The sequence below is a fragment of the Malaclemys terrapin genome, chromosome 6 (genome assembly GCF_027887155.1).
Source record: "Malaclemys terrapin pileata isolate rMalTer1 chromosome 6, rMalTer1.hap1, whole genome shotgun sequence".
NCBI lineage: Eukaryota > Metazoa > Chordata > Testudines > Emydidae > Malaclemys > Malaclemys terrapin.
In genome coordinates, this window is record NC_071510.1 from 88,593,947 (window position 1) to 88,608,880 (window position 14,934).

A 14,934-nucleotide genomic window follows, 5' to 3' on the forward strand; every position below is an offset into this window, starting at 1 on the left:
CAGACGTATTTGGGAAGGATTTACACAGGTTTTTGAGAGTGAGAACAAGGATCCTGAAGCTTGTTGTGAAGAAAGAGACTGTCAGTGAAGGGATTAGAAGAAGAGAGTGATAGTTACAATATCAGGAATTGAAGATAGCCATAACCTCTTGGATACACTTGAAATGGGTGAAAGGTGTCATCCGGAACCCCTCTCTTGCATGCACACACAAGTTTCTTGATTTAATAATCTCTTGACACTAGTTATAACATCTAGTTATCCCATCTCCTAGAACTGGAAGGTGAAGGATTTAAATCTGTGTTATTTATAGATTAAAAGAATTCAGTCCCTAAAGACAATGTTTAATTCCTCAAGTTTGGTTTCTATAAATCCTCTCCAGGATTTGGACAAAGAAGAGCAGAAATCACCCAGAAATCTGAATTGCCTTTCCACCACTAATGAGCAAATAAGTTCTACTGAAGAGGAGGAGTCTCCAAATGCAAGAAAGAAGGCTAAAGTGGACATTGATGTAAGAAACAGACTAACAGCCAAAGAATCAATTATTACAGATGGTATAAATTCACACCTTAACAGAAAAATACAAGATACTGCTGCATTTATGGATGACAGTAAAATAATAGAGACAGAGAGTGAGCCAGAAGAAGGTGAAATTACTGACTCTGAATGTGAGGAGTATAGTACTGAAGATGAAGTAACAAGTGAAGAGAGTGTAAATTCAGAAGACTCTGAAAATGAAGGTGAATTATTATGGCTTTTATATACAGTATTTTCTGTATTTTTTTCAGAAGTCAGTAAATAAATAAGAGCAAACTATAAGAAAATGAGTGACTCATAAAAATAAAACTGAAAAGGGATGACTTGAGGTAGTTTAACTTTAAAAACTGCAGTCGTCAGTGAAATATAAAAGCTTATGCCAATATTTATTGTGTTCTTTCCACTCTTTCTTTCCACTATTGTTAGGACTAAAAACAAATATGAATTTTGTTCTTGTAAAAGCTGTCATATGAGTATATCTTCGTTATTTTGTGATGTTAACATGATACTCTTTCTCTGCTTACATAGACTGAATATCGTTCGTATAGAGAAAATTGTAACAGGAGCTTTTAGACAGGGACGCAATGCCGTAATACATACACACTAGAGTGTAACCTATATATACTAAAATTAAGATCACAGTCCTATGCTTATAGTAATTTATGGGATCAATTCTCCAATTAGTGCATAGAATTTCAGTTATTGATAAACGTTCTCCAGATAAATACCATATAATCCACTGAGGGTGAAGCTCATCTATGCTGCAGAGGACGAGCACAATCCCTCCAGACCACTTTAAGTCCTACTTTAGACATGTTCGAGTGGCTGTGGATGGAGTAGGTGTACAGGGAGGCCTCTATGCCCTTTTAAAGGGCATATGTCTACACCAGTGGTTCCCAAACTGGGGTTCGCGAAATGTTACAGGGGGTTCTTGAAGAAAAAAAAATTCCCTAATGGTGGACAGAGCTGTCCCTAGGGACTCCGGGCAGCACAGGGCCAGCAGCCTGTGGACTTCCAAGCGCTAAGCAGATAAAGTAAGCATGTCAATCAGACTGAGGAGATTTAAACTTCAAGACTCCTTATAAGAAATAGAAAGAGAGGTGGATATTTTTTGCTGTTTTTAAAACGAAATAGGCAGCTAGTATTGTTTTTAAAATTATTATGAAGAACAAGTTTAAGCTTTGTTGTAATGTGCGTTGTTTGCCTGGACTGCTCAAGACCTGAATGCTTGTATAAGAGGAACTCTTTGAGTTGGCTTCTTAAATACCTTCATGCTGTTTCACATCTGATACTCCTTGATGAAACATAGGAGCCTTGTTTTATAACAGGCTTATTCAAAGTGATACAAGCTACGAAAGTGAGATCTTGGAAAAGTGTTGCCATTTTCATAATGTAAAAAAAATACTGTAATGATAAATAATAAAAACCAATTTTATATTTCCAAGATCACTGCTTTTATAATTTATATGCGGGTAAAGGAGAAAATCCCTGGAAATATTCATTTTTAGGAGGGTGTTCATGAGACGACATTTTAGTGAAAGGGGTTCACAGGTTGTTAAAGTTTGGGAACCACTGGTCTACACTATGAGCTAGATGAGTGATTCCCAGCTTGCATGCTCATACATGCATTAGCTCTCATCAGAGCTAGTAAGCTAAAAATAGTACAAGTGTAATTGCAGAGGCATGGGCAGCAGCAGCAGTATGGGTTAACCACCCCAAGTACGTACCCAAAGAGTTCAGGTGGATTTGTGCCCAGGGCTGCTAGCCCTGACTGCTCCTGCCCATGCTACTGTGGCTGCACTACTGTTTTTAGTGTGCTAGTTCAGATGAGAGAGAGAGAGAGAGAGTGTGTGTGTGTGTGTGTGTGTGACCTGAGAATCACATCCCGAGCTCATAGTAGTTATTGCCAAAGTGTCTTCATTGTTGGCTCTGGATAGGATAGAGGTTGGCAGAAGGACTGTACTGTGGAAGAGGTCACAAGATCTACCTTTATGTAGATCCTCTGACCCATAAACGTTACCGAAAAGTGCATGGAGGGGCTGCAGTTGTTTTTCCAACCCACAGATTTGAGTAGTAGCTGCAAGGGCCCTGTGCTGCAACCCCATGACCTGGTTACAGTTATGAAATTTTATCTGTAACATCCCCTTTCTTCACTCACATAGAGCCAGGTTTTTCAGGCTTTATGTAGATAAAGTGAACTCCACCCTAACTGGTTTAGAACTCTAGTAGTAGTATTTAATCATGAATCCCATGTAACTGGTATGATATATTACAGTTGCATTTAAGATCATTGACTTCAGAGGTAAGTTTTGGGTTTCAGTAAACGTCCGAATTACATGCATGGTAATCTCTGACCATCAGGAGCTTTTGGTATAAATAAAGGCATCCTTAGAACATACTAGTCTGAAAAGTGGTTGCAAAAATAGCATCTTGGTAATTCGGTGGTTCTTACCTTGTAACACCTTGATTAATTTTTCTCCTTTTACTCATTAGAAAAATGCTTTTCTAACATCAACTCTGCAAACTCAATTTAGGATCTGAAAGTCAAGCTGTGTTCTTTCTGGCTTGTGCATCAACACCAGAGTAATAAAGAAACTGCAGGCTGATTTGTCTTTGCATCTGTGCAACCCAGTACACCTTTACCCTGATATCACGCTGTCCTCGGGAGCCAAAAAAAAGTACTGCGTTATAGGTGAAACCGCATTATATCGAACTTGCTTTGATCCGCCGGAGTGTGCAGGCTCCCCCCCGAGCCCGGGGCACTGATTTACCGTGTTATATCCTAATTCGTTTTATATTGGGTCGCGTTATATCGGGGTAGAGGTGTATTTTCAAATTGTGCCCTTAATTACACCTGCTCAACTTCATTAAAGGCAATGCTGTTGCACATGTATATCTGAAGACACTTAATTTACCCAAGCAATTGGAATTCAGTGAACAATTCTCTTCATGCACAAGAAGGAACAGAATACTACTCATTCTCTCAACTGCGATAGCTCTATAGTGCTAAAAAGTACTCAAAACTAAACTTTAGTTACTAAAGTAATCAGATATAACTCTGAATACCAATAAGGAGCACATTTGTTGACTAAGATTATATTTTAGATAGTTCCTTTTCAGAGTAGAACTACATTTTAAACACAATGTTAATTTGTTTCTCTAATCAACTATCCCTAATGACCCATAAATAAACAGCATGTCAATAACTTCTACAAAGCTACTTTTTATGCTGGTTGAAGTAAATATGTACTTCAATACATACAAGTAATCCAAGTAGCCCATTCCAACACATTGAGAAAAAACATTTCTGACCATTTGGACTGGAAATGGACAAATAAGCCTTTTGAAGAATAGCTTAATCAAAGTTGTTCTTTCAGAACTGCTTCTGTTAAGATTGACGCAGGATTGTGCCAGACAACACCAATTAATTGCAGTTGAGGTGTGGCTAAATCCTTTCCAAGCATCTGAAAAGTTAGAGGACTGTGATATCATAGTTGTGGGCTTTGCTTTTTACTAATACTTATTTTTTATAAATATAGATGAAGAGAGAATTTGGCCTCCATGTATCAGAGTAATTGTAATTAGATCACCAGTACTGCAGACTGGATCACTTTATATCATCACAGCTGTGAAAGCTGCTACAATTGGAAGGTAAAATTGACTGGAATCTGTGCAGTCCTGGCTCATGTCTGACATTGAAAATTTGTGTGAGTCACTAGGTTTGTGTTAATCTTCTTTTACATTAGCAATTCTGAAGTTTTGGTATAGTAGTAACTAGTAGATTGCAAATGAGTGCAGTGTGATTGGCTGCAGTGATTTCAGTGAAAGCTATTATCACCTCCCAAAAGGTGATAATGACTTTGAGGCCACTAAGTGCCTCTTTCACAAGTAAAAATATATAATTCTGAAATTCAGAGTGAAGCATATCAGATATTTATGATAGAACCCTGGTCTCACATATTCACATTCCAGTAAAGTTGACTCAACTCTTCATCTCTGAAATTCATAAATTGAGTTTGAGTTTATTTTGCCATGGGTGTCTTTTGGATGAGATCTTCAAAAAGTCCTGTCTGCTCCTTGTGGATATCAGAGTTCTCTTGGATGTATTTATGCAAGAGTAGTGATTATGTAAGAGCAGTGGTGTTTGCCAAAATGTCTCCTCCCTTTCAGCTGTGTAGTATGCTGCATGCTATTGGCATTTCAATGGTGGGATATGTATATAGGATTTGATTCCACAGGCTCAGTAAATGGACATCGTAGTATACAACTTTGTGGAGATTGTAATAGATGGAAATTCCCCCAACTCTCAACCTGCATCGTGAGGTCCTTTACTATCTGTACAGCCACGCATCCGTTACTACAGCAGGCTCCTAGATTGTGATGACTGTCCACTACACAGGAATTTTGGCCAAGGGATCCATGTCGTTTATAGTTCCACTAGTCATATCCCCTGTCTGATGCTAAAAATGCATACCTGTGCCCTAAACACTACAGTAGAGACCCACTGAAGAGCACAAAGGATGCAGGATTTCCCTATGTGGTCTCTCCATAACCAAAACCATTTTCTTACAGGCCTTGTCTGCTTGTGTGGAATCAGCCTTTTTTCCCTGATAAGTTTAAAGATGCAGCTTAATATGTACATTGTCTGCTGCATGGGTTAGTATTTATAGATGTAACAAGGCACATAACATAATTCTCCCCATCATATATTGCATCACAATAGCTTTGTCTGTAAAGTTTCTTAATAGTTCAGAAAGGAAACTTGATATTGCAATTTGTACGAAGTGTGCTTTGTCACTGATTATATTAAAAAACTTTTTCTTTAAGAAATTATAACACAACCAAATTAGTGTGAAGTATCTTAAATCTCTCTGGTACCATGATGTAAGTTACATAATTATGTAAGACAGAAATCAAGTTAACTAACTATTTACCTGTTTTTACAGAGAGAAAGATATGCAACATACCCTCCAGATTCCTGAAGTTGGAGTCAGTAAGGTAATTCTTAAATTCTTGTTTTTGTATTCTGATAGCTCAAGAAATTTAAAAGTACACTGTCATAAATATAGGCCAAAATTTTAGTGTGTGTTTGAGTCTTGCAAGAGTCTTGCTATTAAAAAGGTTTTTTTTTAATGAACTTGTCTTTAAGTAGAGGAATGTTTTTAGTAATTTCCTTGCAGTTTTGGAAACAGTGCAGCACTGTCCCAATGGAAAGGAAACAAAATAAAACTGACGAAAACCAGCAATTTAATTTCAGTGTCCAAGTGCAGTGACATGAAAAACTTAAAAATTCACAATATAATTTTTTTTTAATTCTTTGCGTTTAAATAGCTTGTGATAGTAACACAGGAAGCAATTTATTAAATACAATTTTAATCTTGAGTTTCCCAGTTATTCAAAATGTTTAAAACCTATTACAGCAGTGGGTATGGAATATTCTGGAAAACTAATTAGGACTCTTTGCTGGTCATATCAATATTAAAATCCCCAGAGATGAGTTGAGATCACTAGTTGTTTTGTGTGTTCATCTGATTTATCTTCTAGGTAATTGTTATGTAAAATGAGCTCTCAAAGGGAGAGGAAATTTAGTAGCATTCTCTTTTGATACAGGGCAATGGAAAAATATTTTTTCCAATTAAGAGATTACCAGAGGCTCATACGACTATATTTTGTTATATACTTATTTTTATTTCACTAACTACTTCAGTAAAAAAGTACAGACCTTAAATTTAGCAGTCTTCATCAAGAAAAGCAGTACGAAGTGAGCACATTTAGGCTATATAAACACCCTTTACACCTGTAAACTATTGTAAATAGGCTTCAGACAGAACCAGATAACTAGGGCCCTACCAAATTCACAGCCATGAAAAATGCGTCATAGACTGTGAAATCTGGTCTTTTGTGTGTGTGTTTACCCTATTCTATACAGATTTCATGGGGCAGTCCAGCATTTCTCAAACTGGGGGACCTGACTGAAAAGGAAGTTGCAGGGGAATCAAAAGATTATTTTAGAGAAGTCATGATATTGCCACCCTCACTTCTCCGCTGCCTTCAGAGCTGGGCAGCCAGTGAGCGTTGGCTGTTGGCCAGGCGCCAACCTCTGAAGGCAGCACCCTTCTTCCCCTCCTCCCCCTCCCCCCCACCCCCCCCCCAGCAGCAGGGCAGAAGTGAGGGTGCCAATACCATGCCACCCTTACCTCTGCCCTGCTGCCTTCAGAGCTGGGTGGCTGGAGAGTGGTGGCTGCTGCTGCAGGCAGAAGTAAGGGTGGCAATATCATACTATGCCATCCTTACTTCTGTGTTGCTGTTGGCATTGGCACTGCCTTCAGAGCTGAGCTCCCAGCCAGCAGCTGCTGCTCTCAAGCTGCCCAGCTCTGAAGGCAGTGCCGCCGCCGCCACCAGCAGCAGTGCAGAAGTAAGAGTAGCAGTACTGCAACCCCCTACAATAACCTTGTGATCCCCCCACAACTCCTTTTTGGGTCAGGACCCCTACAATTACAACACCATGAAATTTCAGATTCAAATAGCTGAAATAATTTACATTTAAGATTTTTTAAATCCTGTGACCGTGAAATTTACCGAAATGGACCATGAATTTGGTAGGGCTCTACAGATAAGCTGTTTAAACAAACTAGGTCTACCAGTTATCCTTTGCTTCTAGTACCTGAAACACAGCTTACTGAATCTGTTCCCTGACCATCACTCCAGTTAATCAACCATACCATTTATCAGGATGCCAATTAAGTGGTTTCTACTGAAAACCGTGAAATTCCTTTTTCTCCTATTAGTATCATAGGGCTGGAAGGCACCTCCTGGGTCATCGAGTCCAATCCCTTACCTATTGCAGGCAATCTCATCATATAATCCTGTTCATAATTATATCAAGCTCCATCTTAAAACTAGTTAGATTGTTTGCCCCCATTACTCCTATTAGAAGGCAGTTCCAGAACCTCATTCCTCTGATGGTTAAATGATTGGTAACCATTAATGAACTTTTGGGAAGGTATTGTTTGAATCAGGAGTATATAGCAATACAGAAATGCCATCCCTTCCTATTTTTTTGTAATCCTAATTTTTTCATGTAATTATAAAATTACTAAATAAGTTTAAATCTACAAATTTTGCAAGCTGAATTATGCACACTTTATATATAGAAAAGTGTGGGTCTGTCACTCATCGCCACTTGGGTTTGACCAACACAGTAAAAAGCGCCACAGGGTAGCATTCTTCACCACCACCCAGTGGCACATGTGCAGACACTGCAGTCAGGGTCTGATAGGAGGCATGCCACAGTGATTTAGAATCGTTTGGGGCACTGGTGGATTCATGGACCAAGCCACAGGTTGCATGTTGCACTCTAGCTTCCCTGTGTGGACCTAGAGAGTGTTAGCAGGCTCTACATTGGGCAACTGCAGTGCAACACACAGCTTGTGGCTTGAGCAGTGAATCCTGCAGCCCAAACCCCACTGACAATCACCACAGTTTGCATCCTATCAGATCCTAGCTGCATATTCTGCTGGGGAGAGAAGGAGGTGGTGGTAGAGGAGGAGAGAGGGAACATTACAGAGGAGGAGGATCATCTGGGAAGGAGCTCCAGGCCCAGGACTGGCCAAGGTAATTAAGGGCTTTAGGTGATATTGGAGGGCAGCTTTCCTAGGGCCAGTCCTACCATTCTCCCTGTTTGGGATTGTGGGGTCGGGGCACAACAAGAGAGGTCCCAGGGCCCCCTCTTGGCCATAGACTGGGAGGGGACAGGGGAGAGGGATCCTGGTTTCAGAGGGGAGGGGGCAAAGGTGGTGGTTTCTGCAGGGAGGGGAGGAGGAGGATAGAAGAAGAGACCACCCAGTTACTCTAAGGTGGACAGAATTGCATCTGAAATTCACTGCAAGTGTTCAAATGCTACCCAAGGCCCTCTACCTGTATTTGGCTTTGGTACTTGCTGCTGGTCCAAACAACCTCCCTAATTTTTTTTTTTCATAAACATCCCTAAAATTCTCAGAACAAGGTTGTCATTTCTGTCAAGAGCTGTCATTTCTCTGTAACACCGTAATTTGTTTTTTAACTCCCCTCCTAGTGTGAATAACCAAATTCACCAATTTGTGGGCAGTTAAGTTGTTTTAAAACAACTCATCATGCAAGAATCTCAAACTGCTTTAATATCGCAACACCCATGAGGTCAGGGCTTATTCTCATTTTACATGAAGAAATGAAGACAGGGAGAAGTTAAGTGACTTTCCAATGGAACCATAGAAAGTTAGTGGCAGTAAGCTGTTTTCTTCCACCTGCAACACTTGGCAGCATTTTGTTGCTGTCTGGATCGCTTTCACGTTTACATCTTTTTTAAAAAAAGATTAAAATAAGATCATCAAAAAGCTCCAAGGTTAGCACCTTTAAAATAAACTTAAGTTGAATTGTGGTTTATCCTATTCATAGAATCTAGAGACAGAAAAGATCTATGAGGTCATCTTCGTCAATCTCTCTGCCATTATAGGATTGTTCCCTATTGTAAATCTGTACAGCCCAATCAACAAATACAGTTGTACTGATAATATGGAATTTAGTATGCTAGAAATACTAGGTTTTGTTCATGTACTCCTCAATTTGGTCAAGTCAGAAAGCCTGCAACAGTGTGACTTAACTTACAATACCAGATGTATGTTAACAGACCACTAAAATACATCCTGGAATATTAAGATAATAAGTAAACTAAATGATATGCAGTGAAAACATTTTATTTCATTATATTTTTCTAGTTTCATGCAGAAGTATATTTTGACCATGAATTGCAAAATTATGTTCTTGTGGATCAAGGCAGTCAGAATGGCACTGTTGTTAACGGAAATCAGATTCTACAGGTGAGCATTGCAACTTACTGTGATTAGGAAACTAGGTACATATATTGCATTATAGAAAAGCAGATCAGTCACATGGTCATTTTAAATGAAATTCTGACTTATAAATCACCACTGATTTTGCTGAGTGGTTTTTCTTCCATGCATTGATCATTTCTTTGCTTCTGCTCAGTTTTTAGGTGTACCTATGATAAATTTTCATATTTATTTTGGATTAGGAATTATGAGAATCTGTTCCAGTAAAAAATGTAGTTAGATTACCGAGATACCAATTTAAATATACTGAATAACTCCCATATAAACAATATTCATGGAATACATGTAATGGTGCATTTTATCAGTTATTCTAATAAATGGTGTAATTCTATTTCTATAGCCTAAAACAAAATGTGACCCATATGTTCTGGAACATGGGGATGAAGTAAAGATCGGAGAAACTGTATTATCCTTCCACATACATCCTGGCAGTGACACCTGTGATGGATGTGAACCAGGACAGGTCAGAGCACATCTTCGCCTTGATAAGAAAAAGGAATTTTCTGGTAAGTGATGATATGGTTGGATATGGTATTGACAGTAGCTCTTACATTACAAAATTAATTGAGTGTAAAATAGTAACCCTTTTCCTTGAACCAGGTAGTTCTATTTCAAATAGTTATAAAAAAGAAAACGGTCTGCTGTCAACTGGGTATATTTCTGTACTATATGGCGTGTGCTGTATTTTCCTCTCAATACATATACATAAATATGTTAAAAGATTTGGGTTATTTAGTAGCATTGTGTTCTTGAAGTTAACTTGTAACAGAAATACAACATTCTGATCATATTGCTGCTACTAGCAATTTTTGTTTAGGATCTAGGAACACACAAAACAGAAAGGAAACTGAAATCTATTATATCCAGTCATTATACTCAGTTGTATTGATCATTTTAGCAATTGTAGAACAGTAGTTAGAACAAAAATTTTCTATAATATTGATTCTGTCTATACTTCAAAACAGTATTACTTAATTATCCAATTAAAACTGGTCTTGTTGGTCTCCTTTTAGGTCCAGCACTGAGCAAAGAAGAGAGAGAATTAGTCAGAAGAAAAGCATTAAAAAAAATACGGGTAAAATATGGTTTACAGGTAAGTTCACAATAAGTGTTTATGAAGTGCTCGAAATCTGTGGAGTTTATATTTACTCTGTGATTCCTAGTTTAAACCATAGATTTTAATAGGGAAAGTTTTCAAATATGCAACTTAAAGTATTCTGGTTTAATGAGAAATTCTAGTCTTACACACGCTAATTATAGCTGCCATTTTACAAGTATCTTTCAAAGAGGAAGAGAAGTAGGTAGGGGGAGGTGGAAGTTCTCTCATAAAGGCTCAGGGAAAAAATGACCAATTGTAGTGATTTGAGAATAGAGCCAGATGGCTATTCCTTTGAAGATAAGAGATCTTGTGATTTTCTTACTACAAGCTGGGAAAGGGGCACTGCAGTTCAGCACAAACTAGAAGTGGAAGGAGCCTGAGGAATAAGAAGGGAGAAAAAGGAAAAGCAATGGAGAAGAAATTGGGAGGAGAGACAGGATTTAAGAAAAAAAAATTACTCTTATTTCCACCATCCCATAAAGAAATACTCGGAGTGTTCTGAAGCTTAGTTGAAGGTTCTTTGAGTCTCACTTATGGCAACTTTTACAATAAACTGCTTATGTTTTTCATTTATTTTATTTTTTCCATGCTATAGTACAAATTTTTTTGGGGGGGGAGGGGAGCATAATGCTGTTTCAATCAATAGTGTAGCATATGTATCCATACATATCTATATACTTTAAAATGTGGTGCATATATTGTTCACACATTGTGAATATGTAGTGTGTGTGTGTATATGCACATACTATATTTGTGTTCATGTATTTACATACACTGGTTGTATTATGTGTATATGCATATGTGTCCAATTTTAAGGATATTTTAGAACCTAACCTTAACATGGAGTCATGACCAGCCCCTCTGTAGTGCACATTCATGTGGGAAATAGGATGTCTTCAGGGTCCCTTTACTTTGGCAGCTAATCAAACGTCACCAGCACAGAATCTGTACAAGTACAGAATCTCTCGTTCATTCTGTAGTAATTTACATTAATGGGCAGCAAGATTCCTGGGACACTACTTAGAGATATAAAATTGCAATACATGAAATTACCAATGGTTTGTCAATATGGTTTTGTGCTTAATATGAGGAAATTGACTCTTTGTCAGGAGATCACATGCATTTAATTACGCCAGTAACGTGGTACTGTAGAGAGATTATATGGTTTTAATTAGACTGGCATAAAACTGATGTACTTGCTAATAACACATTATCATGTGGTAGTGACATGGAACTACTGAAGGAGAATTTTATAGTATTTGGTCATGAGATTTTGAATTAATAAAATATGGTGAAGCTATTCTAGTTGTTTGGGAAAAAGAAAAACATGTTTACAAAAAAGAGCATTTAAAGCCTGTCACTAATCTCTTTCCACAATGGAATTTTTGTGTTTGTAAAGAATACAGACTATGAAGACAACAAAGCAGTAAAAAATCCAAATTACAAAGATAGAGCAGGAAAACGCAGGGAGACCATTGGAAGTGAGGGGACATTTCAAAGGGACGATACTCCAGCTTCAGTTCATGTGTAAGTGTGTAAAATCTTATTCTCTGTTCTGCTAATGCATAGCAAACCTTTTGTGCACGTTTATAGGTGGTGATAAAGTGAATTTATAATGACAGGTTTCAGAGTAGCAGCCGTGTTAGTCTGTATCCGCAGAAAGAACAGGAGTACTTGTGGCACCTTAGAGTTTTGTTACTCTCTAAGGTGCCACAAGTACTCCTGTTCTTTTTGTGAATTTATAATGGTAACCTGATTTGATATCATTTGGGCTAATGTACAGTGTGAGAGAGCTCAGGTTACTGCACTGACTCCCAAATTCACAGTAGGCCACCATTAACCCACACACACAAACTTTAATCTAGCATTAAGTTTGCTCAAGTGCATTTCTTATCAACACAATAAATTAAAGTCAAGGAAATAACCAGTTACGTTAGTATCCACAGCAACCTCAGTTCCTATGCCTTACAACTAGGGCCCTACCAAAATCATGGTCTGTTTTGGGCAATTTCACGGTCATAGGATTTTAAAAATAATTTCATGATTTCCGCTATTTAAATCTGAAATTTCATGGTGTTATAATTGTAGGGATCCTGACCCAAAAAGGAGTTGGGGGGGGGGGATCGCAAGGTTACTGTAAAGGGGGTTGCGGTCCTGCCACCCTAACATCTGCGCTGCTGCTGGCAGCTGCACTGCTTTCAAAGCTGGAGGGGGTGACTGGTGGCCAGGAACCCAGCTCTGAAGGCAGAGCCGCCACCAGCAGCAGCGTAGAAGTAAGGATGGCATGGTATGATATTGTCATCCTTACTTCTGCGCTGTGCTGTCGGGGCGCTGCCTTCAGAGCTGGGCACCCAGCCAACAGCCGCTGCTCTCCAGCTGCCCAGCTCTGAAGGCAGCGCAGAAGTAAGGGTAGCAATACCGTAACCCCCCTAAAATAACCTTGAGATACACCCCCTACCCCTGCAACTCCCTTTTGGGTCAGAACCTCCAATTTGAGAAATACTGGTCTCCCCTGTGAGAGCCGTATAGAATAGGGTAAAAGCACACACAAAACAGATTTCATGGGGGAAGACCAGATTTCATGGCCATGAATTTGGTAGGGCTCTACTTATAACTCATCGTAACATCCACATTTACTCAGATTCTTCACCTCCAACATACAGTCACGCACAATGCATACAACCATTTGTTCTAAATCAGAGGTTCTCAACCTTTTTCTTTGAGCCCCCCACCCCAACATGCTATAAAAACTCAATGGCCAACCTCTGCCATAACTGGTTTTCTGTATATAAAAGACAGGACTGACAATCAGGGGTAGCAAGTAGGGCAATTGCCTGGGGCTCCATGCCGCAGGGCCCCCCAACAAAGCTACATTAGTCAGGCTTCAACTTCAGCCCCGGGTGGCAGGGCTCAGGTTCCTGGGTATCAGCCCCATGCGGTGAGGCTATGGCTTTCTGCCCTGGGCCCCAGCGAGTCTAATGCTGGCCCTGTTTGGAGACCCTCTGAAACCTGCTCAAGGCCCCCTAGGGGATCCCAGACTCCTGATTGAGAACCACTGTTCTAAATCACATTGTTTCACATGCTTAACTATGACAAGTCATAATCTCACCAAGATCATCATTAAGCGTGGGTTTTAGAGGAATTGAATGTATGCATTCGTGGGGGGCTGTATGTTGGAAATTAAGTTTGTTCAGGCAAATAAGCCTTTAAGAATTATGAAGTTTGGGTAGTAAGGCATGTGAATTGACATTGCTCTAGATATTAATGTAGCCTTACCTGGCGATATCCCTGATTTTAATTATGATTGCACTGGTAGAATATACACTTGAGCCAACCCTAATTCTGAGGCAACAAAGGTGTTTTTGTTTGTTAGTAGACATTTCCTATTTAAAGAGGAGATTAATGATAAACTTGGGGCATAGGGAAGACAAGGATAGTAAAAGTTATCAAATGGGAGAACTTGCAGATAGGGCACTTGGGATTGGTGGGCAGAGGAGGGTTTTGATGGTGGTCATGATGGACGCAGAGGCTGGTGGTTTGGGATGGGGAAACAAGGGGCTCAGGACATATAGGGTTTGTAGTGATATTGGGTGTCAAGCTGCCAGGGACTCAGACCGTACAGTGAGGCTCTGTGGAGGCAATTTATTTGGAGAACAAGAATTACTACTGAAAACTTTTTTACAGTTCTGTTCATGGAAAATATAGCTAGCCAAGATTGGAACAGTCCCTTCACTTAAAATGGCAATTTTCGCAAAGGTGACCAACTCGATTTCACAAAGCTAGTGTATACTAAAAAAGTCACTTCATTTCTTGAAACAGATTTTGTCAATCCCAACAAAAATTCAATAAAGTTTAACTTTTGCATTGTGTTCAGCATAGTCTGGAGGCAGACATGAACATTTTCAGCCCCCTCATGCTTGCATGTTAGGTAATGGCAAGTGCAATTGCCTAGTTTTCAGGAGCAGCAGTTGTGCACGCATTTGAAAAATAGACCCCAAATACTAGGAATAGAGTTAAAATTCTGTTTTGTCCTCCTCATATTTTAGCTAACTTTCCTTTCCTTTAAAGTGAAATCAGTGATAGCAACAAAGGTCGCAAAATGCTGGAGAAGATGGGATGGAAAAAAGGAGAAGGGCTAGGAAAGGATGGTGGTGGAATGAAGAATCCGGTAGGTTTCTGTGACTTTTGCTTTACAGGTTACACAGAAATATAAAAATGCATTTGCACTGAAAATGCTAGTTTGACTATAAGTCATGAGGAACTTACAGGATTTTGAAGTACTGGGCAGGGCAGTTACTCACTTTTAAATTATTAATCTAGTATTTAGAAATTATATATCAATAGTTGTGGTGTTTCATTGGAAAATGTTAGTGGTGTATACATTGTTAGGGAATTGAGGTTGGGGCTGGGGTA

General features: G+C 39.1%; 1 protein-coding gene and 1 long non-coding RNA gene across 5 annotated transcripts in view; one reads left to right on the forward strand and one right to left on the reverse strand.

Moving 5' to 3' along the window:
• AGGF1 (angiogenic factor with G-patch and FHA domains 1) overlaps window positions 1-14,934 on the forward strand; it is a 40,643-nt gene that overhangs the window by 23,429 nt on the left and 2,280 nt on the right. For both annotated transcript variants that reach the window (XM_054031624.1, XM_054031625.1), the window contains exons 6-13: window positions 380-737; window positions 4,074-4,185; window positions 5,481-5,532; window positions 9,288-9,389; window positions 9,763-9,928; window positions 10,436-10,515; window positions 11,921-12,048; window positions 14,590-14,689. In XM_054031624.1, the coding sequence (XP_053887599.1) occupies window positions 380-737; window positions 4,074-4,185; window positions 5,481-5,532; window positions 9,288-9,389; window positions 9,763-9,928; window positions 10,436-10,515; window positions 11,921-12,048; window positions 14,590-14,689 (1,098 nt within the window). The remainder of the gene's footprint in view (window positions 1-379; window positions 738-4,073; window positions 4,186-5,480; window positions 5,533-9,287; window positions 9,390-9,762; window positions 9,929-10,435; window positions 10,516-11,920; window positions 12,049-14,589; window positions 14,690-14,934) is intronic.
• The window catches only part of LOC128839013 (uncharacterized), a 43,748-nt gene that overhangs the window by 14,723 nt on the left and 14,091 nt on the right, over window positions 1-14,934 (reverse strand). The window lies entirely within an intron of this gene.